The 24,854-nt window shown below is 47.9% G+C and overlaps 1 protein-coding gene across 1 annotated transcript in view; it reads left to right on the top strand.

The window, feature by feature from the left end:
• The window catches only part of MICU2 (mitochondrial calcium uptake 2), a 342,067-nt gene that overhangs the window by 264,838 nt on the left and 52,375 nt on the right, over window positions 1–24,854 (top strand). The window contains exon 5 of the mRNA XM_069759113.1: window positions 4,133–4,180. Within this exon, the coding sequence (XP_069615214.1) occupies window positions 4,133–4,180 (48 nt within the window). The remainder of the gene's footprint in view (window positions 1–4,132; window positions 4,181–24,854) is intronic.

The following is a 24,854-nucleotide window of genomic DNA, read 5'->3' as shown; positions in this document are numbered from 1 at the left end:
GGCGTAGGCGAGACCTCAGTCGGGCGTAGGTTAGATCTAAATCGGGGGCGTAGGCGAGACCTCAGTTGAGGGCTTAGGCGAGACCTCAGTCGGGGGCTTAGGTGAGATCTCAGTCGGGGGTGTAGGCGAGACCTCAGTTCGTGGCGTAGGCGAGACCTCAGTTGGTGGCGTAGGCGAGACCTCAGTCAGGGCATAGTTGAGACCTCAGTCAGGCCTAGGTTAGACCTAAATCGTGGCCGTAGGCGAGACCTCAGTCGGGCGTAGGCGAGACCTCAGTCGGGCGTAGGTTAGACCTCAGTTGGGCGTAGGTTAGACCTAAATCGGGGGCGTAGGCGAGACCTCAGTCGGGGGCGTAGGCGAGACTTCCATCAGATTTTGCACCTTCTCCATTCTGACAGTAAATGATTGACATCTCTGATAGTGAAATACTCGCACAAGTGCAGTAGCAGGCAGCTCATCTTGGCAGCAGCTTTACATTACTCCTGTGTATGCGCCACTTTACTTCCTAGTCTTGTATTAATTTTACTGGTTGTGAAGAAAGGATGTGGAGTCCAGAGTTGCCAACTTTGATTTTTTTTTTCCCCTCTATCAGCTCATCAGAAAAAAATTAATCAATAATTTTACAGGCATATTGGAAAACTGTAATAAACCATTACTATTTTAAGTGATACATGTCTACAAGCTATAACTCTACTACCAAGGCATTACCTGCATGCATTGTAAGCTGTAAAGTAATCATAATTAGTCATCTGTACAGATATATGAAGTGTCAAAAAAAATCATGGACACAATTTTTTTTATGGATAGGGGAAAAATTGCTCTATTTTAAGAACTGTCTAAGAGTATCTGGTCCGTTTCATTGTCCTTGTGCCACTGTCCTAGCCTACATTGTCTGATGGTAAGAAGCTAGGTGGGATTAGATTAGATTAATGCATGACTTTAGAAAAATAATTCCGGTTTGTCCTGCTACAAATATCAGGTTGCTTTCACAGAATTTATCCCAGTGTTTTGGCCTTCAGAATCTAAAATGTCAATCAAAAGAAGTTTTGAGGAATTAAAGGGAATCTGTCAGCAGGTTGTTGCTTTGTAATCTGAAGACAGCAGGAGATAGAGGCCGATACACAGAATTCAGGGATGTGTCACTTGTCAAAGTGCTGCTCTTGTTTACTAACTGAAGGATTTATCACTAAGAGATTAACATTGCCAGGCTAGTCTTCTCCTGTGATAAGCAGCTCACTGTCTAAGGACTTTGTATATACAGAGCCAGGTGTGGGCGGAGTTAGCTGTGATGTGGGCGGGGGCAGCTTCATCAGCTCTGCTTCATTCCAAATCTAAAAGCTCTCATTGTGTGAGAACGGCTGCACCCAGTAATCTAAGTGATACATCGTTGGATTCAGCTTCTCTTTGCCTACATTACGCTGCTTTCCGATGAGGTAGTAAAAACCTGCTGACAGCTTCCCTCTAAGTTTGAGGCAACCAGATACTTACTTCGCTCTGCAAGATTCTTCTAGTGGACACTTCTGCATTTGTTTGCTTTCTATGCAAGAGAGCGGAAATCTTTTTGTGGGTTAGTGTGTACTATTGTGGCCACACAGAGTTATGTGTAGAAAGTAGCTCTATCATTGTAGTCACAGCAGTTTAGGGGGTCATAAAATCTGGCAGCTCGGGAGGCACACCTGTCTAACAGTGATTATATTGGTTGTCACCCAGGGATTGCTAGTTTTACAATGCCGCAGCTTCCCCTAAAATCCCATTGTAATCCACATTTCCTTTTGCCACCAGCTACATAATTAAAATCCACGCTCTTGTTCCCGAGACTGATAGGTTTCCTTTATCTATTAATTTGGTTGAATGTAAACGGAAGTAAATGGTGTTTACTTTCCTTTAAGCGCTGTTTAAACATGCCACGCTGAACTGTCTTCTGTACTGCATAAGCTGCAATCGAGTGATTAATCCCACCAGTGCCTGTCAAGCTTTGCAATGTGTTCCAGGGTATTAAAACTCAGAAGGAATGAAAGGACTCTCTTCCCGGACCCTCTCCAGAGCGTATAATTCAATAATGACTCCCACCGTGTGTGCCAAAATTTCAACCTGGATGACACCTGTATATTCTGAACTCTGTGAAGGCATAAAATCACCTTGCAAAAAGTACATATTGCACAAAGAGAGAAAGAGAGCAATGCCTTTATTGGAAAAGGGCCTAGTTGTGTTATCATTGTCATCTACTAACCTGGCAGACTTGTGTGTTTCCATAGCCTCATGAGATTGTTGGAAGAGGAGCTTTCATCCATTTTTTCATGTTAAACTGGACAAACCATATAATAGTGGCTGCAGACCGGAATAAAAAGTGTTGATTTTATTTTTTATTTCACCCCTCCCTTGTGGAGATATTAGTATTCTAAAATTTGGCACCTAATGAGTTAACTTTTGTTACAGCAAAGTGTGTGTTATTACCTAGTTTTCACTGGGGGCGTGTACTTCTGCCTCCTGTATGATGTTGACCAATCATAAGCCGGCAGCAACATAGAAGAGCATAAGGACCTGTGATGATCTCACCAGGGTCACATGACCGGAGTTCACAGGTCATGCCAGCCATTGTGTGCAAACTAATTAAGCACTGAAGATAGATTACTGAGCACAGAATTTTGGGAAATATTCACTGGAGTTAATGGCTGTACACTTTTGTGATTTGTAATCTATCTTTAGTTCTTATTTAGTTTGCACACTCCAAATGGCAGAGCTTGTGGACTGATGTCATGTGACCCTGATGAGATAATGACAGGTCCTTCTGCACCTCTGTGTTGCTGCTTGCTTATGATTGGTCAGAGTCATACAGGAGACAAAAGTACACACCCCCAGTAATAACTTCTGTTAAGGCCAAGTGTGTGCTTTAACTCATTAGGTACCAAATATTTGATTGCTAATATCTTTGCAGCAGAGAGGCAAAATTAGAAAAAAAACAAAAAACTTTTTATTCCTCTACAGCTGCAATTACATGATGTGTTCAGTTCAACATGAAAAATCTATTTATAGGTCCTCTTTAAGCCCGCCATAAACATTAGATAGCTGTCAGCCAAGCAATGGTTCGGCAAGTCATTCGGCCAGCAGCTATCTCACCCAATTTACCCATACGCAGGAGCTCTCATTTGGCCAAGTGCTCCTGTGTTCTCTATAAGAAAGCTGCTGCCAGACATCTCTGGCGGCGGTTTATCCCTAGATCCGGATCCTTCTCTCCCCCGACAAACATTTTAGTTGCTCACTTTGTTTTTGGGTTAACAATTCATATCATGGATGTAACACCACCATTTACCATACTATGGATTCTTATGCCGCTACAATTTCGGTTTAGTTGAACCCCTCAACGCCTAAATAAACCCCGGATAATACATCTGTGCAAATAAGGTCGGCAGGTTTGTTCATATGTTAGATTTGAGATGTATTTTGGCATAGTAGTCCCAATCACATTCCAAGGACTAGAATCCTTGGAACCTGCCAATTTCGGCAGGAACGGCCAGTTGTTACCAAAACCCACCCACTTTTGTTCTCCTTGGAAAAAAGCAGCCGCCATAAGTTTCCAACAGCGGCTTACTGTGTTTTCTCCACGCGTGCATGCTCAGATCATCTGAACGTGCATGTGTATAAGGTAATAGTCAGTTAAAATAGCTGGTATACAGTGAGTTGATATTTGAGGGTCTACCTGAAATTTGGGCTCTTTTAGTGGAGATGTAGATCTTTATAAACAGCGCATATTTTAAGGCAATAGTGAAAGCGCATTACGAGAAAGATTTAGGGCAGATGTCTTAATAAAGCAAATAAACATTGCTCTGTTTAATTGAGTAAAGAAAAAAAAAAAAGCATAAAACAGATGCTGGCGTCCGAGCAAAAGAAAAAGTTCATGTTCAGTGCACTACAAACACATGAGCCGATTTTGCATGGTCTAAGTCTTAACGATGACACAATGAAAAATGTGAAAAGTATCTGCTCTGCCATTATTTGTGTAAATGGGACAGGGGAACGTAAACTGCAATGTCACTAATTAAAATGAGCTGAAATGCCTGCAGTGCTGCATGCAGCGTTAGCGGCTGTGCCGGTCCGAGCCGCGGACTAACCGTGTCACTGTTCTCCTCCGCAGGGCTGATCTCCTACACAGAGTACCTGTTTCTGCTCACCATCCTTACAAGTAGGTATTTCTGGTACTTGTCCTACTACAATAAATACATTTATTTTCTGTGCTTATGCTGCCTGATGGAATACACATGACGAGGTCTAACTTTCAGATAGCAAGGCGTAGACCATACTGCAGAAAGCGTAGACTAGACCGTCCTAAATTATCCCACCATGGTCAAGTCTAAATTTACACAGTCTTAGTTGACTCATCTAAGTCATGTCAAACTGTAGGGAAACTTTTTCCGCTCAGGATCACAATTTAGGCCACTACCCCTACACTGCCCACTATCAGGTTACACACCCTTGTTGAATATACCAGTTAAATTGTATAAAATGCAAAAAAAAATGAGGAGCAAAGCATGTACTGTATAACCGTTTATAAGTGCAAATTAAAGGCTGAGGGATAACAGACCAGAGGCAGGCAGAGGGGCCGGGGAATCACCGACCAGAAGCAGGCAGAGGGGCCGGGGAATCACAGACCAGAGGCAGGCAGAGGGGCCGGGGAATCGCCGACCAGAAGCAGGCAGAGGGGCCGGGGAATCACAGACCAGAGGCGGAGGGGCCGGGGAATCACCGACCAGAAGCAGGCAGAGGGGCCGGGGAATCACAGACCAGAGGCAGGCAGAGGGGCCGGGGAATCACCGACCAGAAGCAGGCAGAGGGGCCGGGGAATCACAGACCAGAGGCAGGCAGAGGGGCCGGGGAATCGCCGACCAGAAGCAGGCAGAGGGGCCGGGGAATCACAGACCAGAGGCGGAGGGGCCGGGGAATCACCGACCAGAAGCAGGCAGAGGGGCCGGGGAATCACAGACCAGAGGCAGGCAGAGGGGCCGGGGAATCACCGACCAGAAGCAGGCAGAGGGGCCGGGGAATCACAGACCAGAAGCAGGCGGAGGGGCCGGAGAATCACAGACCAGAGGCAGGCAGAGGGGCCGGAGAATCACAGACCAGAGGCGGAGGGGCCGGGGAATCACCGACCAGAAGCAGGCAGAGGGGCCGGGGAATCACAGACCAGAGGCAGGCAGAGGGGCCGGGGAATCACCGACCAGAAGGAGGCAGAGGGGCCGGGGAATCACAGACCAGAGGCGGAGGGGCCGGGGAATCACCGACCAGAAGCAGGCAGAGGGGCCGGGGAATCACAGACCAGAGGCAGGCAGAGGGGCCGGGGAATCACCGACCAGAAGCAGGCAGAGGGGCCGGGGAATCACAGACCAGAGGCAGGCAGAGGGGCCGGGGAATCACAGTCCAGAAGCAGGCGAAGGGGCCGGGGAATCACAGTCCAGAAGCAGGCAGAGGGGCCGGGGAATCACAGACTAGAAGCAGGCGGAGGGGTCGGGGAATCACAGACTAGAAGCAGGCGAAGGGGCCGGGGAATCACAGACCAGAAGCAGGCAGAGGGGCCGGGGAATCACAGACCAGAAGCAGGCAGAGGGGCCGGGGAATCACAGACTAGAAGCAGGCGGAGGGGTCGGGGAATCACAGACTAGAAGCAGGTAGAGGGGCCGGGGAATCTCAGTCCAGAAGCAGGCAGAGGGGCCAAGGGATCACAGTCCAGAAGCAGGCGGTGGAGCCAAGGGATCACAGACCAGAGGCAGGCGGAGGGGCCGGGTAATCACAGACCAGAGGCAGGCGGAGGAGCTGGGGAATCACACACCAGAGGCAGGCAGAGGGGCCAGAGAATCACAGACCAGAGGTAGGCAGAGGGGCCGAGGAATCACAGACCAGATGTAGGCAGAGGGGCTGAGGAATCAGACCAGAGGCAGGTGGAAGGGTTGGGGAATCAGACCAGAGGTAGGCGGAGGGGCCGAGGAATCACAGACCAGAGGCAGGCGGAGGGGCCGGGGAATCAGACTAGAAGCAGGCAGATGGGCCAAGAGATCACAGACCAGAGGGCAGGCGGAGGGCCTAGGAACCACCGACTAGAGGCAGGCGGAGGGGCCAAGAATCACAGACCAGAGGCAGGCGGAGGGGCCGGGAATTGTAGACCAGAGGTAGGTGGAGGAATCGAGGAATCACAGACCAGAGGCAGGCGGAGGGGCCGGAGAATCACAGACCAGAGGCAGGCACAGGGGCTGGGAATCGTAGACCAGAGGTAGGCGGAGGAATCACAGACCAGAGGCAGGCTGAGGGGCCGGAGAATCACAGACCAGAGGCAGGCACAGGGGCTGGGAATCGTAGACCAGAGGTAGGCGGACGAATCGAGGAATCACAGACCAGAGGCAGGTGGAGGGGCCGAGGAATCAGATCAGAGGTAGGCAGAGGGGCCGAGGGATCACAGACCAGAGGCAGGTGGAGGGGCCGAGGAATCAGATCAGAGGTAGGCAGAGGGGCCGAGGGATCACAGACCAGAGGCAGGTGGAGGGGCCGAGGAATCAGATCAGAGGTAGGCAGAGGGGCCGAGGGATCACAGACCGGAGGCAGACAGAGGGACTGGGGAATCACAGTCCAGAGGCATATGGTGGGGCCAGGGAATGATAGACTTAAAGGGAACCTGTCACCCCGTTTTTTGAGATTGAGCTATAAATACTGTTAAATAGGGCCTGCGCTGTGTGTTACTATAGTGTATGTAGTGTACCCTGATTCCCCATGTATGCTGAGAAATACATTACCAAAGTCGCCGTTTTCGCCTGTCAATCAGGCTGGTCTGGTCAGGTGGGCGTGTTCACAGCGCTCTTTTCTTCCCCAGCTTTCCGTTGGTGGCGTAGTGGTGTGCGCATGTCCAGAGTTCCGACTTCCCTGCGCCCACGTGAAGACACAGCGCGCGATCTGCGCTGTAATCCCTTGCATCGGTGGGGGCGGCCATCTTCCTGGGGCCGCGCGTGCGCAGATGGAGTGCTCTGCTGCACGCGGCTTCAGGAAAATGGCCGCGGGATGCCGCGCGTGCGCATTAGAGATCGCGGCGGCCATTTTCCCAAAGCCGAGTTTGTTCGGCTTTGGGAAAATGGCCGCCGCGATCTCTAATGCGCACGCGCGGCATCCCGCGGCCATTTTCCTGAAGCCGCGTGCAGCAGAGCACTCCATCTGCGCACGCGCGGCCCCAGGAAGATGGCCGCCCCCACCGATGCAAGGGATTACAGCGCAGATCGCGCGCTGTGTCTTCACGTGGGCGCAGGGAAGTCGGAACTCTGGACATGCGCACACCACTACGCCACCAACGGAAAGCTGGGGAAGAAAAGAGCGCTGTGAACACGCCCACCTGACCAGACCAGCCTGATTGACAGGCGAAAACGGCGACTTTGGTAATGTATTTCTCAGCATACATGGGGAATCAGGGTACACTACATACACTATAGTAACGCACAGCGCAGGCCCTATTTAACAGTATTTATAGCTCAATCTCAAAAAACGGGGTGACAGGTTCCCTTTAAGGAAGGTGGAGGGGCCAGGGAATCACAGACTGGAGGCAGGTCGAGAGCCCAGGGAATCATAGACCACAGGCAGGCGGTGGGTCTGCGGAATCACAGACCAGAGGCAGGTGGAGGTGCTGGGGAATCACAGAACAGAGGCAGGTGGAGGGGCTGGGGAATCGCAGACTAGAGGCAGGCGGAGGGACCGAGGAATCACAGACCGGAGGCAGGCGGAGGGACCGAGGAATCACAGACCGGAGGCAGGTGTAAGGGCCGGGGAATCACAGACCGGAGGCAGGTGGAGGTACCGAGGAATCGAACAGGAAGGAGAAGACCCAGTGCACAGTCCGGCCTCTGTGCACCGAAATCTAATTAGCAGGAAACTTAAAATGGTGATTAACCCCTTCACGACCTTGCCCTTTTCCATTTTTGCGTTCTCGTTTTTCACTCCTCTCCTTCCCAGAGCCATAACTTTTTTATTTTTCCGTCAATATGGCCATGTGAGGGCTTGTTTTTTGCGGGACAAGTTGCACTTTTGAACGACATCATTGGTTTTACCATGTCGTGTACTAGAAAATGGGAAAAATATTCCAAGTGCGGTGAAATTGCCAAAAAAGGGAAATCCCACACTTGTTTTTTGTTTGGCTTTTTTGCTAGGTTCACTAAATGCTAAAACTGACCTGCCATTTTGATTCTTCAGGTCATTATGAGGTCATAGACACCAAACATGTCTAGGTTACGTTTTATCTAAGTGGTAAAAAAAAATCCAAACTTTGCTAAAAAAAAAAAAAAAAAAATTTGCACAATTTTCCAATACCCATAGCGTCTCCATTTTTCGTCATCTGTGATCAGATGAGGGCTTATTTTTTGCGTGCTGAGCTGACTGTTTTAATGATACCATTTTGGTGCAGATACATTCTTTTGATCGCCCGTTATTGCATTTTTAACCCCTTTCTGACATCAGATGTACTATCCCGTCGAGGTGGGGTGAGGCCTGTATGACCACCGACGGGATAGTGCGTCATATGCGATCGGCCGCGCTCACGGGGGGATCGCGGCCGGGTGTCAGCTGACTATCACAGCTGACATCTGGCACTATGTGCCGGGAGAGGGAGGTTATTAGGGAAGGGCAGAGGTCTGGTATATGGAGTGGTTGGGGTGGAACAGTAAAGGTTTGCCTTGTTTGGTCGATCTTGTTTTTAAAGTAGGTGGCAAAGTGGTGGGCGGAGGAGAGAGGTAAATGTGCTGAACAGTTGTTTTGGGTTGTAGGATAATGACGATACAAGGTTTGTGAAATAGGTATGTTTAGCAGAGGTGAGGGCTAATTTGAAGACAGGTGTAGCTTGTGTGAAAGAGGTGAAGTCATCTGGCAGGCGTGTTTTCCAACGCCGCTCCGCAACTCTGGATGCTTGTCGAAGTTTTTTAATGAGATTGTTGTGCCAGGGTTGTCTATTGATTCGTCACACTTTGCCATGCATGAGAGTGGCGACTGAGTCTATAGCTGATGTGAGGGTGGCGTTATAGAAACGGTGGTGCTGTCCATGTCATGGAGTGAAGATATGGAGGACAGAGGTAGAGGAGAGTCTGAGAGTCTGTGAATGCCTAGGTGTGCGAGGTTTCTGCGAGGATGTGGTAGTGGCTGGACGTGCAGGGCAGGTGAGGAGCACAAGGATGAGAAGGTGAGTAGATGGTGGTCAGATAGGGGGAAGGGAGAGGTTGTGAGATTAGATAAGGAACATAGGCGGGTGAAGATGAGGTCTAGTGTATGTTCTTCTGTGTGAGTGGCTGTGGAGGACCACTGAGTAAGTCCAAAGGATGAAGTAAGGGACAGGAATTTGGATGCTTCTGGCTGGCGGGTGTCAGTAGGGATATTAAAGTCACCCATTATGATGGTGGGGATGTCAGCAGAGAGGAAGTGAAGAAGCCAGGTGGAGAATTGCTCAATGAAGGCAGTGGCTGAGCCCGGTGGTCGGTATATGAGATTAGAGGAAGATTAGATATGGACAGAGTGAACCTCGAAAGAAGGGAGGATAAGGGAGGGTGGGGGTGGATGGGGTTGAAGGAGCAGTTTTTAGAAAGGATTCCCACTCCTCTGCCATGTCTGTTGACACAGCTAGGAGTGGTGGTAAATTGGAGGCCACCGTAACTCAGTGCAGCAGGGGAGGCCGTGTTGGGGGGCGTCAGCCAGGTCTCAGTGAGGGCCAGGAAGGAAAGGTTGTGCTAAGTAAAAGAGATTGTGGATCACGGGGAGCTTCTTGCAGCTCTGTGTAACCCCGCCCCACCACTGATTGGCAGTTTTCCATGTACACTATATATGGGCGGAAATCTGCCAATCAGATGTGTGGGCGGAGTTATACAGAGCTCAGCATTCAGGGAACTGCTAAATCTGCAGCAGAGAAAACAGGGATTGTATCACTATGACCGCAAGCAGCCCGGTAAGTGACACATTGCTGGAATGGAGGTCTCTGTCCCTATATTATGCTGTTCTCAGATGGGGTAGCAAAAACCTCGTGGCACATTCCCTTTAATATAATGTTACTTGCCTCCCCAAGCTCAAGTGATGCCACCTCTATAATGGGAAGGTGAACATGATGTGTTTGTTTTATGTTCAGCTTCTCGCACTGCACTGATCATAAAAATAACAGTGGAGCCCAGAATTTTCTGAGCACCCAAAGTGGATCTGTCCACTGAATATTGTGCCCTTTGGCCAGTACACGTCCCGAAAGAGTACGGCAGGAGTGGGCTATGACCCTGGGGTATATATGAGGGTAGCAAAGTGCCAGGGTGCCGATTGTCAGGCTGTTGTTTGTGTATGCAATAAAGAGGCAACGCTTCATAATGCACTATTCCTGCCCTAGTGGAGGCTCAGAACCTCTGTGATCGGAGCCTTCATAAAACTAGGGGTTGGATACTAAAAAGTTGATGGCTCTGTGACGTGTTCAAAATCAACCAAGGCAGCTCTAGCGGAAGTGCTCTCTGCGTACAGAACATGCAAATAAGTTAGATTTGAATAAAACATAATGGATACCTATGGAGGTAAGAAAGTTTTCAGTAACTTTACTATGGACAACTTCTATGTCTGCAAGTTCAGATCGGAGAGATGAAGTCACATTGTTATATAAAGTTTTATTTCTGAGGTGTTAGGCCATGTTCACACCATCCTTTTTTTAATGCGGAATCGCCGCGATTTTCCCGCTGCGGGTCCGCAGCTGTTTTCCATGCAGGGTACATTACAATGTACCCTATGGAAAACAGGAACTGCTGTGCCCACATTACGGAAAATTGCGAAAAAAGCCGCGCTGAATAGCCGCGGTAAAAAAGAAGTACCATGTCACTTCTTTTTGCGGAACTGCTGCGGTTCTGCACCCATAGACCTCCATTGTGAGGTCAAACCTGCAGTAAAACCCGCAGATGAAAAAAATATCTGCGGGTTTTCTGCGGTTTGTGGTGCAGAACCGCTGCAGTGTGGCTGCCCCCCCCCCCCCCCCCCCCGTGCCCCAATCCCGCCCCCCCCCCCGTGCCCTCATCTCCCCCCCTTATACTTACCCGGCCTCCCGGTGTCCGTCCGGCCGTCTTCTCCCTGGGCGCCGCCATCTTGCAAAATGGCAGGCGCATGCGCAGTGCGCCCACCGAATCTGCCGGCCGGCAGATTCGTTCCAAAGTGCATTTTGATCACTGAGATAGGTTGTATCTCAGTGATCAAAATAAAAAAAATAGTAAATGACCCCCCACCTTTGTCACCCCCATAGGTAGGGACAATAAAAAAAATTAAGAATTTTTTTTTTTCCACTAAGGTTAGAATAGGGTTAGGGGTAGGGTTAGGGTATTTTCAGCCATTTTAACCCTAAAAAACTTCCTAGAAAACACACAGACTCTGCATAGAAAACTGCATAAAAAACGCATCAAAAAACGCACCAAAAAAGCACCAAAAAAAGGACCTGCGTTTTCTGCCAAGAGCTGCGGTTTTTAGTCCTGAAAAAAAAGGAGGGAAATCAGGAACGTGTGAACATAGCCTTAAGGTCTCTTGTAACGTCTTCATGGATGGACATCTACAGGGCAGGGAACGTGGGAGGTCAGTTTTATCAAATATGACAAGTCAGGGTAAAAGTATAAATATAATAAGCTAGCGGTAGAGATAGGGTGGAAGGGGAGGAAGAGCCAGAAATGTGAGGATACTGCGGAGAGGAGCACAGCCTCCCCAGACTGGACCTAATCTGATTTACTCATGCAAATTACATCACTCCTGACATTTATGCATCATAGACATTATAAATCAGTGCAGGTTTAGGGGCCTGTTTTCTGCTCGATTTATTTATCTTATCATTATTCACTTGTTCCATTCCTGTGTTTAATGTGCGGGCACCATAGATGTGTTACCACCTGTTACGTGAAGATTTTCCTAAATATCTGGATTACTTCTTTATCCTCTTCCTAGAATGCATTTTGAGGGTTGGCTTTCCACCATGGAAAAAAGTAGTATGAGGAGGTTAAAAATTAATGGTCTTTTCCTTAGGGTAGGACATTAATATTAGATTGGTGGGGTTCCCACTCTTGATAACTGTCCTTTCAGGAGAACTTGCAGCAGGATGTCTGTGTCTGCCTCTAGCTCCTCCTTCTGTAACTGTCCTTTCAGGGAACTTGCAGCAGGATGTCCGTGTCTGCCTCTAGCTCCTCCCTCTATAACTGTCCTTTCAGGGAACTTGCAGCAGGAAGTCCGTGTCTGCCTCTAGCTCCTCCCTCTATAACTGTCCTTTCAGGGAACTTGCAGCAGATGTCTGTGTCTGCCTCTAGCTCCTCCCCATATAACTGTTGTGAATTCTGCTTTTGGGCTCCCTTCGGTGGTTGTAGGTGGTAATGCAGTTGTCTCTGGGCTGCAGTCATGGTCAGGTGTTTCTGCTGATTGCAATTCTGACTGGGGTATTTAGGTTTGCAGGATTCATTAGTCCTTGCCAGTTGTCAATGTTTCTTGGGAAGTGTTGGATCTTTGTCTGGCTTCTCCTGCTTAGCTGCCAATTCAGCAAAGATAAGTGTCTTTTTCTGTGGCACACAAGCTGTGTGCTTATATTCTGTGCTATTCATTTGTTTTCTCTTGTCCAGCTTAGACTGTGTCAGTGTTTTCTCAGTCTTGTTGGATTCTCTGGAGTTGCAGATATACGCACCACATCTTTAGTTAGATGGTGGAGTTTTTGTATTTTCTGCTGTGGACATTTTTGGAATGATTTTAATACTGACCGCTTAGTATCCTGTCCTATCTTTTCCTATTTTAGCTAGAGTGGCCTCTTTTGCTAAATCCTGTTTCCTACCTGCGTGTGTCTTTTCCTCTACTACTCACAGTCAATATTTGTGGGGGGCTGCCTATCCTTTGGGGTTCTGCTCTGAGGCAAGGTAGTATTCCTATTTCCATCTATAGGGGTATTTAGTCCTCCGGCTGTGTCGAGGTGTCTAGGATTTGTTAGGCACACCCCACGGCTACTTCTAGTTGCAGTGTTAAGATCAGGATTTGCGGTCAGTATAGTTACCACCTACTCCAGTGAAAGTTTTCATGCTGCTCCAAGGTCACCTGATCATAACATATAACTGTCCTTTCAGGGAACTTGCAGCAGGGTGTCTGCCTCTAGCTCCTCCCTCTATAACTGTCCTTTCAGGGAACTTGCAGCAGATGTCTGTGTCTGCCTCTAGCTCCTCCCTCTATAACTGTCCTTTCAGGGAACTTGCAGCAGGATGTCTGTGTCTGCCTCTAGCTCCTCCCTCTATAACTGTCCTTTCAGGGAACTTGCAGCAGATGTCTGTGTCTGCCTCTAGCTCCTCCCTCTATAACTGTCCTTTAAGGGAACTTGCGGCAGGATGTCTGTGTCTGCCTCTAGCTCCCCCCTCTGTAACTGTCCTTTCAGGGAACTTGCAGCAGGATGTCCGTGTCTGCCTCTAGCTCCTCCCTCTGTAACTGTCCTTTCAGGGAACTTGCAGCAGGATGTCCGTGTCTGCCTCTAGCTCCTCCCTCTGTAACTGTCCTTTCAGGGAACTTGCAGCAGATGTCTGTGTCTGCCTCTAGCTCCTCCCTCTATAACTGTCTTTTCAGGGAACTTGCAGCAGGATGTCTCTGTCTGCCTCTAGCTCCCCCCTCTGTAACTGTCCTTTTAGGAGAACTTGCAGCAGATGTCTGTGTCTTCCTCTAGCTCCTCCCTCTATAACTGTCCTTTCAGGGAACTTGCAGGATGTCCGTCTGCCTCTATCTCCCCCCTCTGTAGCTGTCCTTTCAGGGAACTTGCAGCAGGATGTCTGTGTCTGCCTCTAGCTCCTCCCTCTATAACTGTCCTTTCAGGGAACTTGCAGCAGGATGCCTATGTCTGCCTCTAGCTCCTCCCTCTATAACTGTCTTTTCTGGGAACTTGCAGCAGGATGTCTATGTCTGCCTCTAGCTCCCCCTTCTGTAACTGTCCTTTCAGGGAACTTGCAACAAGATGTATGTCTGCCTCTAGCTCCCCCCTCTGTAACGGTCTTTTCTGGGAACTTGCAACAAGATGTATGTCTGCCTCTAGCTCCCCCCTTTGTAACTGTCTTTTCAGTGAACTTGCAGCAGGATGTCTGTGTCTTCCTCTAGCTCCTCCCTCTGTAACTGTCCTTTCAGGAGAACTTGCAGCAAGATGTCTGTCTGCCTCTAGCTCCCCCCTCTGTAACTGTCCTTTCAGGGAACTTGCAGCAAGATGTCTGTCTGCTTCTAGCTCCCCCTCTGTAATGGTCTTTTCTGGGAACTTGCAGCAAGATATCTATGTCTGCCTCTAGCTCCCCCCTTTGTGACTGTCCTTTCTGGGAACTTGCAGCAAGATGTCTGTCTGCCTCTAGCTCCCCCCTTTGTGACTGTCCTTTCTGGGAACTTGCAGCAGAATGTCTGTGTCTGCCTCTAGCTCCCCCCTCTGTAACTGTCTTTTCTGGGAACTTGCAGCAGGATGTCTGTGTCTGCCTCTAGCTCCCCCCTCTGTAACGGTCTTTTCTGGGAACTTGCAGCAGGATGTCTGTGTCTGCCTCTAGCTCCCCCCTCTGTAACTGTCCTTTCAGGGAACTTGCAGCAGGATGTCTGTGTCTGCCTCTAGCTCCCCCCTCTGTAACGGTCTTTTCTGGGAACTTGCAGCAGGATGTCTGTGTCTGCCTCTAGCTCCCCCCTCTGTAACGGTCTTTTCTGGGAACTTGCAGCAGAATGTCTGTGTCTGCCTCTAGCTCCCCCCTCTGTAACTGTCCTTTCAGGGAACTTGCAGCAGGATGTCTGTGTCTGCCTCTAGCTCCCCCCTCTGTAACTGTCCTTTCTGGGAACTTGCAGCAGAATGTCTGTGTCTGCCTCTAGCTCCCCCCTCTGTAACTGTCTTTTCTGGGAACTTGCAGCAGGATGTCTGTGTCTGCCTCTAGCTCCCCCCTCTGTAACGGTCTTTTCTGGGAACTTGCAGCAGAATGTCTGTGTCTGCCTCTAGCTCCCCCCTCTGTAACTGTCCTTTCAGGGAACTTGCAGCAGGATGTCTGTGTCTGCCTCTAGCTCCCCCCTCTGTAACGGTCTTTTCTGGGAACTTGCAGCAGAATGTCTGTGTCTGCCTCTAGCTCCCCCCTCTGTAACTGTCCTTTCAGGGAACTTGCAGCAGAATGTCTGTGTCTGCCTCTAGCTCCCCCCTCTGTAACTGTCCTTTCTGGGAACTTGCAGCAGAATGTCTGTGTCTGCCTCTAGCTCCCCCCTCTGTAACTGTCTTTTCTGGGAACTTGCAGCAGGATGTCTGTGTCTGCCTCTAGCTCCCCCCTCTGTAACGGTCTTTTCTGGGAACTTGCAGCAGAATGTCTGTGTCTGCCTCTAGCTCCCCCCTCTGTAACTGTCCTTTCAGGGAACTTGCAGCAGGATGTCTGTGTCTGCCTCTAGCTCCCCCCTCTGTAACGGTCTTTTCTGGGAACTTGCAGCAGGATGTCTGTGTCTGCCTCTAGCTCCCCCCTCTGTAACTGTCCTTTCAGGGAACTTGCAGCAGGATATCTATGTCTGCCTCTAGCTCCCTCCTCCATAGAACTTTAAAAGCACCAACTGTCAATGGAAAAATCTGTTATCCATGAATACCAGGAGGGGAGAGAAGCACATTTATCTGATTATATACAGTATATTACTAAGTTTCTTATTTTCATATGTCCTAATGATTTATGGAAAAAAAAAAATGACTGTTACACTTTCACTATAAAAACCAGGTGTATTATAGTATTGCCTATAAGATGACATAATAAAACTGGTCATGCACTTGACTGCTCTTTTGGACACCAGTCATATCCCTCCTTACTGCATCTTTTACTACTGGAAGATGGAGATTGGTTTCTTCCAAGAGAAAGTTCCAACAAATCCTATCCTATATGCTCTCAACATTGGCATTCAGGGGAAGTTGTTGACCTCTGTATACAGTGGATTACACTGAGATCAGTAGAGACGTACAGGATGAGAAAGCAACTGTCCAAATTTTTGTTTGGACGATGGCTTTTTCTCCTGACTTTCGCCTTTCGCATACACTTGAGCGCTCGTGTTAGCCAAGCGTTCATATGTTTATGACAGGGGAGATGGTATTAGCAAAAGGATCGTTCTTTGAAACTCCAATATCAATCTGTCTAGGGTGTCGGGAAACCCCTAAATACCTCAGATGTTCGGCAGGTTCCATAAAAGTAGGTCAAAAGACCAAACCTAATTTTCTTTCTTTCTTTTATTCATTCAGGCTTTGCACTGAATGCCCCCTCAACTGCAGACGGCTGACAGAGGCTGCACACTTTATGTTAAAGGGAATCTGTCCATAGGATTTTACTCCCCAAGCTATTAATTATATGCGCTTGTAGCTCTTTCAAAGATGTTCCTCCATTACTGAGAAACCAGCGTTTGAGTTGATATGCAAATGTCTACGGTAGATCTGAAACCTTTGTCACTCCAGCTCTATTCTCCTTCTGCTTGATTGGCAACTCTTTAGCCTGAAGTCTCACGGTATAGTGGCTGTCAGTCAAGCAGAAGGAGGCGGCGCTGGGTGGTGAATAGAGCTGGAGTGACAGAGGCTTCAGGTCTACAAATAACTCTTCAGCCTTGTTCGCTGATTTCTCCGTGACAGGGGAACGGACTGGCAATGTAATGGTATTCCTGGACTTGATTTTGAAAGAGCTACGTGGGCATATAAATAGTTTGGGGCGTGAAATTCTGCTGACAGATTCCCTTTAAGAAAAGATGAGCATTTTATACACCCTTCTTAAAAGCTGCTGGAACAAAAATGCACCTAATTTATTATGAGCGCATCTCTATTCGCGTCAAATCTACACCAGCCAGGGAGTGCGTCACGCCGTAGTTGGCGGCGCATGCCTCTGCACAGCTCTGCCCATATACACTGTGTGCAGAATTCTTAGGCAAGTTGTATTTTAGAGGATTATTTTTATTATTGATCAACAACTATGTTCTCAATCAACTCAAAAGACTCATAAATATCAAAGCTTAAAGGGCCACTGTCACCCCCTCCAGCCGTTATAAACTAAAAGAGCCACCTTGTGCAGCAGTAATGCCGCATTCTAACAAGGTGGCTCTTTTAGTTTTGTGTTCATGTATTACTAAAATAAAGCGTTTTGAAACTTTTCAAAAATACCTGTCTTTGTCCATGGAGGCGGGTCTGAAGCCTCCTCTGTGAAGCGCCCAACTGCCGTCACTCATCTCTTCTGGGGCGATGGTCGCCGCCCCCTGCGCGCTGTTTTCTTCTGAAATCCGGCGCCTGCGCTGTGCGTGCCTGCCTGGGACAGGCGCAGTGAGAATTGGCCGTAATAGCTCTCAGATGCCGGGTTCCTGCCTGCGCCTGTGCGGGCAGTGCGGCCACCCCGTTACTGAATCCCCACCCCGCACTGTGTTATGCAGTTTGCACAGTGCGGGGCTGGGATACCTGGGCATGCGCACTGCGCTTGTCAGACGCTCCCCCAGATTCCCCGCCTTCCAACGTTGGTCTGTGCAGGAATCTGCCCAGGAATCCCAGCCCCGCACTGTGCATAATGCATAACACAGTGTGGGGTGGGGATTCAGTAACGGGGTGGCCACACTGCCCGCACAGGCGCAGGCAGGAACCCGGCATCTGAGAGCTATTACGGCCAATTCTCACTGTGCCTGCCCAAGGCAGGCACGCACAGCGCAGGCGCCGGATTTCAGAAGAAAACAGCGCGCAGGGGGCGGCGACCATCGCCCCAGAAGAGATGAGTGACGGCAGTTGGGCGCTTCACAGAGGAGGCTTCAGACCCGCCTCCATGGACAAAGACAGGTATTTTTGAAAAGTTTCAAAACGCTTTATTTTAGTAATACATGAACACAAAACTAAGAGAGCCACCTTGTTAGAATGCAGCATTACTGCTGCACAAGGTGGCTCTTTTAGTTTATAACGGCTGGAGGGGGGTGACAGTGGCCCTTTAATATTTTTGGAAGTTGGAGTGGTTTTTTTTAGATTTGGCTATCTTAGGAGGATATCTGTTTGTGCAGGTAGCTATTACTGTGCAGAATTATATATATAATCCCATCTCACTTGTTTATTTTCACCAGGTAAACCAATATAACTGCACAAAATTTAGAAATAAACATTTCTGACATGCAAAAACAAAACCCCCAAAATTAGTGCCCAATATAGCCCCCTTTCTTTATGATGACACTCAGCAGCCTTCCATCCATAGATTCTGTCAGTTGCTTGATCTGTTTACGACCAACATTGCGTGCAGCAGCCACCAGAGCCTCCCAGACACTGATCCGAGAGGTGGACTGTTTTCCCTCCCTGTAGATCTCATATTTTATGAGGGACCACAGGTTCTCTATGGGGTTCAGATCAGTTGAACAAGGAGGCCATGTCATTATTTTTTCTTCTTTGAGACCTTTACTGGCCAGCCACGCTGTGGAGTAGTTGGAGGCATCTGATGGAGCATTGTCCTGCATGAAAATCATGTTTTTCTTGAACGATACCGACTTCTTCCTGTTCCTTCCTTCACTGCTTGAAGTTGTCTTCCAGAAACTGGCAGTAAGTCTGGGAGTTGAGCTTCACTCCATCCTCAACCCGAAAAGGTCCCACAAGTTCATCTTTGATGATACCAGCCCATACCAGTACCCCACCTCCACCTTGCTGCGTCTGAGTCGGAGTGGAGCTCTCTGCCCTTTACTGATCCAGCCTCTGGCCCATCCATCTGGGCCATCAAGAGTCACTTTCATTTCATCAGTCCATAAAACCTTTGAAAAGTCAGTCTTAAGATATTTCTTGGCCCAGTCTTGACATTTTATCTTATGTTTCTTGTTCAAAGGTGGTGGTTTTTCAGCCTTCCTTACCTTGGGCATGTCCCTGAGTATCGCACACCTTGTGCTTTTTGTTACTCCTGTAATGTTGCAGCTCTGAAATATGGCAAAACTGGTGGCAAATGGCATCTTGGCAGCTTCACGCTTGTTTTCCTCAATACATGGGCATTTATTTTGCGCCTTTTTGCCCAACACGCTTCTTGCGACCCTGTTGGCTATTTGCCATGAAACGCTTGATTGTTCGGTGATCACGCTTCAAAAGTTTGTCAATTTCAAGACTGCTGCATCCCTCTACAAGACATCTCACAATTTTGGACTTTTCAGAGCCAGTGAAATCTCTCTTCTGACCCATTTTGCCAAAGGAAAGGAAGTTGCTAAATAATTAAGCACAACTTCTATAGGGTTTTGTGTCATTAGACAACATCCATCCTGATTACAGAGATGCACATCACCTGATTTACTTAATTGGTAGTTGGCTCTCAAGCCTGAACAGCTTGGAGTAGGACAACATGTATAAAAAGTATCATGTGATCAAAATACAACTTGCCTAATAATTCTGCACGCAGTGTATTTATTTTTTATATAAATATGCAGAAAAGGTTGCAAATAATGTAATTTTCAACTTTTTTTTATACCTGAAAACTGGCATCGAGGGAGCTATAAATTCCCGATATAATTTATTTAATAGCCTACATATTTATGACATTAGATGGACAAGGCAGGAAAAAAAATATTCAAAGAGTGTAATTTCCCAGGTATTGTACAATTATACATACATGTTATTAGTCACAAACATATGTCTGGGTGGTCTCCAGATTTGATTATAGTAATTTTGAAGGGGAAATGTTTAAAGAATCTCCTCCATATTAGTTGATAACATTAATTTATTAGCCTGCGGCATTCATCTTCCATATGCTGCAAGTAAAGCTTTGCGGAGATCTGAGATTGCTGCCGATCACCGACTTATAACAACATCTGTCGCCATCTATTGGTCAGTTTGGTACATTTAATAGAAAATCGCACCGCATCTGTTCGTAACACAGCACCAAACATGTCCTGGGGTGTGAAAACTGTAGGTAGAGGTATTGGTGCCCCTGGCATCAGCAATATTAAATAATAATAATCTACATCCAGACAAGCGCCAGAATTCGTTGTAGTCTCAGGTCACTTGGGGGGAAAAAAAAAACCCAATAAACTACACTATATGGCCAAATGTCTATGCACACCACCTTACTGAATTCAGATGCTGCACACTGGTGCACGGCGGTGCAGTCTCCATAGACGGGAGAAGTATGGGTCGTACGGAAGAGCTCAGCGTGGCATTGTCCTAAGATGTCTCCTTTGTCACGTGTGGCAGGTCACTAAATATCTCATCTGAAGACGTAGATCACACAAACCTTCACGTTCTCCAAGCCCATTAGGAAAGTCTCCAGAGAGGCAAAATGTACTGTTCCAAAACGCCATGTACCAAATGTCCAGCCATCTTTGGGGTCTTTGTTTAAAAAAGTAGCTGAGGTCAGCGGTGACGCCTTCATGTATGACGGGACCACCGAGTCCAGTGATTGAGGTGAGGTTATCCTTGTTGGATCAGAAGGGACCACCAAAGCACAAAACCTGGAGAGGCGAGTATTGGTTATTTTATTATTTTTAACACATTCCTGCTCTCATTTTCCGAAATTCCTGGATAACGCTTTTAAAACTAAAGTGAAATTTCACTAATTCCGTATTCCATAAACCCAAAAATCAGATCATTCTTCACCTGTTGCTGCAGTTTAATGACAGATTTGACCCTAAGGCCTGGATAGTAGGTTGTGCATTAGAATTTTTTATTATACTATTGTGTAATTGCCTAGTAATCCAGAAAATCCGCGTCTCCAGCACTTCATTAGGTCCAATTGATGCCAAATTAATGGAATTTTACTGTAAATACTTTTTCTGCAGCAAATTGGCACAGTGAAGTGCAGTTTTTCCATGATATTTCACATGGTTTTAAAAGGGTTTTCCCACGATATAGATATTGATTACCTATCCTTGGGATCAGTGTGAGTCCAACACCCGGCACCAGCCCAGATCAGCTGTTTGTGGATTCTGCGACTGGGTATATGCGACTAGTGTACAGAGCTGGGACATTGAGGCTCCATACACTGGATAGTGGACGATCTCCAGTTTGCCAGCTCTAGTGAATGTGATCCGAACTGCAGTACCTAGGAATGGCCACTACACCATGTGTGGAGCCTTGGTGTTCCGCCACCATACACTGCGTACTGGGTGGTCTCAGGTGCACTAGCTCTAGTGAATGTGATCCGAGCTGCAGTACCAAGGAGTGGCCACTACACTGTGTGGCGCCTTGGTGTCCCGCCACCATACACTGCGTACTGGGTGGTCTCAGGTGCGCCAGCTCTAGTGAATGTGATCCGAGCTATAGTACTTAGGAGTGGCCACTACACCATGTGTGGCGCCTTGGTGTCCCGCCACCATACACTGCGTACTGGGTGGTCTCAGGTGCACTAGCTCTAGTGAATGTGATCCGAGCTGCAGTACCAAGGAGTGGCCACTACACTGTGTGGCGCCTTGGTGTCCTGCTACCATACACAGTGTAGTGGCTGATCTCAGGTGCGCCAGCTCTAGTGAATGTGATCCGAGCTATAGTACCTAGGAGTGGCCATTACACCGTGTGTGGAGCCTTGGTGTCCCACCACCATACACTGTGTACTGGGTGGTCTCAGGTGAACCAGCTCTAGTGAATGTGATCCGAGCTATAGTACCTAGGAGTGGCCACTACACTGTGTGTGGAGCCTTGGTGTCCCGCTACCATACACTGCGTAGTGGCTGATCTCAGGTCCGCCAGCTCTAGTGAATGCGATCCGAGCTGCAGTACCTAGGAGTGGCCAATACACCACGTGTGGAGCCTTGGTGTCCTGCTACCATACACTGTGTAGTGGCTGATCTCAGGTGCGCCAGCTCTAGTGAATGTGATCCGAGCCGCAGTACCTAGGAGTGGCCATTACACCGTGTGTGGCGCCTTGGTGTCCCGCCACCATACACTGCATACTGGGTGGTCTCTGGTACACCAGCTCTAGTGAATGTGATCCGAGCTGCAGTACCTAGGAGTGGCCACTACACCACGTGTGGAGCCTTGGTGTCCTGCTACCATACACTGTGTAGTGGCTGATCTCAAGTGTGCCATCTCTGCTTCCATTGAAGTGAATGTGATCCGAGCTGCAGTACCTAGCAATTGACGTTACACTGTGGAGCCTTGGTGTCCCGCCACCATACACTGTGTACTTCCAATCGAAGCAGGTGTCGGGTGTCGAACCCCCATAAATCTGATCACTGTCCGCCACAGAGATAGAAGAGGGCCCCCGTGCTAGAGCAGTATTTGGGCCCTGTCCAGTCCAATAGCTCATCATAATGCAAACCTCCACCAGATTTTCAGGTGCAAATGGGGTCCCCTTACTTCTTGGGCTCTTGTGTCCACCCCTGAATCTGATAATGATGACCTGTCCGAATTATACGGCATCACTATCTGAGTCTTGGACAACCTCTTTAAACAGTACAACCTCAAGAATTGCCATAATTACTATTATGTTTTACATGTTTATTCCTGTAATAATTTTTACTACGGTATTTTGTTTAGTTAAAAATGAAAAAATTAAGACCTTCTTGTACCTCTGTAATGAAACCATTTAGATGATTCTTAAGCCTATTATTTAGTCCTGTGCAGTGTCCCATCGGCACGTGGATGGATAGATGGTTCCGATTCATGGTCCCTAACTTTCCGCATAGGCAAGAGGGTTTATCTTGGAAAACCATCCACGCTGTGACATTTTGCAATCATCTTCGAATGAATTGAAAGCATCATTCATACAGGGCGAGGGGGACCATCATCTGGATACCACAGATGCCCCTTCTCCTTGGTGTCCACCTTCTCTGAGAGACATTGTACTTTCCTCTATTCATGCCTTTGTAAGAGATTACAAGCCCCCCTGTCAGAAACAAACATCTTCTGTCTGTGCGGAGGAATTATATTTCATACCGATCCACTCCACTTAGCTCAGGAGGCATCGGAATACAAGCAATATCTGCCAGATCTTAGAACAACATTCCATCATGAAAAATTCATTTTCCAGAGAGTGCGATCTTTACGTCGGACGGTCCAACAGCTCTTAATTTCTGGCTCCCACTTAGGGTTCATTTTACAAAGAGATCGCTCCTCTTCTGATGAACCCTAGACTAACGCCGGGTGTAGGAGAAGTAATGGAAGGCTCCGGATCAACCTTTCGCACTAGATAACGTCAGTGAGATGTGATAAGTGTCCTTGAATATTAAAATGTTCCAGTATTAAATGCCAGTCTCAACTCCGAGTGGTGTGAAGTGTCATTGTTTGGTGCATTAGTATATCAGAACCTCGGGTTTAGAGGCAGAAATAGGAGATTTAGGAAAACAAGAATCGTTTCAGAATGAGAAATGATCTGGCATCGGCTTTCTCAACCTCTATGTTTAACCACCAGAAATGTGCAGTCATATTTGTAATTGGAAAGATGACATTTGGTATCTGATATCTATTATTGGACATTAATGGGGTTTGAGGCTTTTTCTGTGGGGTTTTTTTGTTGTTGTTTTTTTTTAAGCTAGCAACACACATCAGTATTGATGATCGATTTGGAGCAATTGATCTTGCAGGATCAATAGTGATCAAATGCCAGTGCAAGTACTTTGTATCCAGATGGCATTATCTAGATCTCTCTTTCCCTCAATAGTAGGCAAATTGATGAAATTTATAGGTAACCTGACGGCCGATTCTTTCTGCTCGAACCGCAAGCAACATGCATTAAAGACCGGCTTGGTTATTACAGCTATGTACATTTTACGCTGCAACGGCGGCTTCTCCCCGCTCCGCTCCCCTAGACTGACCGTTCTCTCCCGATATACCCACATAAGAAGAGAGCAGTCAGTCTAGGTGGAGAGAAGTCGCAGAGGACCTACTTTCTTGGAGCAGCCATCCCTGTTCTCATCGTCCCTCACCACTAAGGCCGGGTTCACATTGCGGTTTAGTCTACAGTCAGAGCTTACGTCTGAACTGGATTTGGACGTTTGTGCTGATTTTTGACTGTATCGATACAGACGGAGCCACGGGCTCCTAATTTGGACATCATTTTTAGCAGGACTGTGGAGTCGGTAATCCAAACCTCCGACTCAGACTCCTCAATTTCCATAACTCCGACTCCATCAAAATGGACTCCAACTCCACAGCCTTGCCAGGGCTGTGGAATTGGTTAGCCAAACCTCCGACTCTGATTCCTCAATTTCCATGACACCCACTCCGACTCCACCAGAATGGGCTACGACTCTGACTCCACAGCCCTGATTTTTAGTTGCATCCGCCTATTTGACCCTTCCTCAAATAGGCGAAAATTATTTCCGACCGAACACACAGTGACTCCGTCTGCTACTTTACGGTCAATAACCCGTCAGCGCAAACGTCCAAATCCTTTGCTTCAGACGTAAGCAAGGTGAACCCAGCCATAAACATACATGACTGCCATCATCCAGCCGTCCCCGGATTCACGACGCCCATAGCTCAGGAAGCATTACTCAGCTGTCGGGTTCCCTAAAATACAACCTGTGTTAAACCATCTGCCTCTATGATTTTATAGCATTTTCTTTGTATCAGCAGATACACGGTCCATGTATGTTTCGCTTTATAATTTTTCATCTGCATAGGTGTACATGTATGTCAGAGGAGACTAATGCTGCTTTAGGGATAAAATGAGAGAGGAAGCCCAGCCCTGGTTGGTTCATTTTGCAAAAGGGTGGAGGTGATCTTTATAAAACAGTACACCCCACTGTCCCCAATACTGTTTTCCTAACCCAACATCACTTTAAATTGTTCCATAATATCTCAAAGTGAGTGTACCGGTGGATGGGCGCCATTATTTACCGTGATTAATACCATAACGACCCTACCACTACATTAGGATTCCTGTGCAGACCAACTCTCCTCCAGAAGGAGCACCAGTGCCTAATCTCACCCAGTTCACCAGTACCGA

Source organism: Ranitomeya imitator, chromosome 3 (assembly GCF_032444005.1).
Source record: "Ranitomeya imitator isolate aRanImi1 chromosome 3, aRanImi1.pri, whole genome shotgun sequence".
NCBI lineage: Eukaryota > Metazoa > Chordata > Amphibia > Anura > Dendrobatidae > Ranitomeya > Ranitomeya imitator.
Note: the sequence above shows the minus strand (reverse complement) of the source record. Positions and strands in the feature narration are given on the sequence as shown.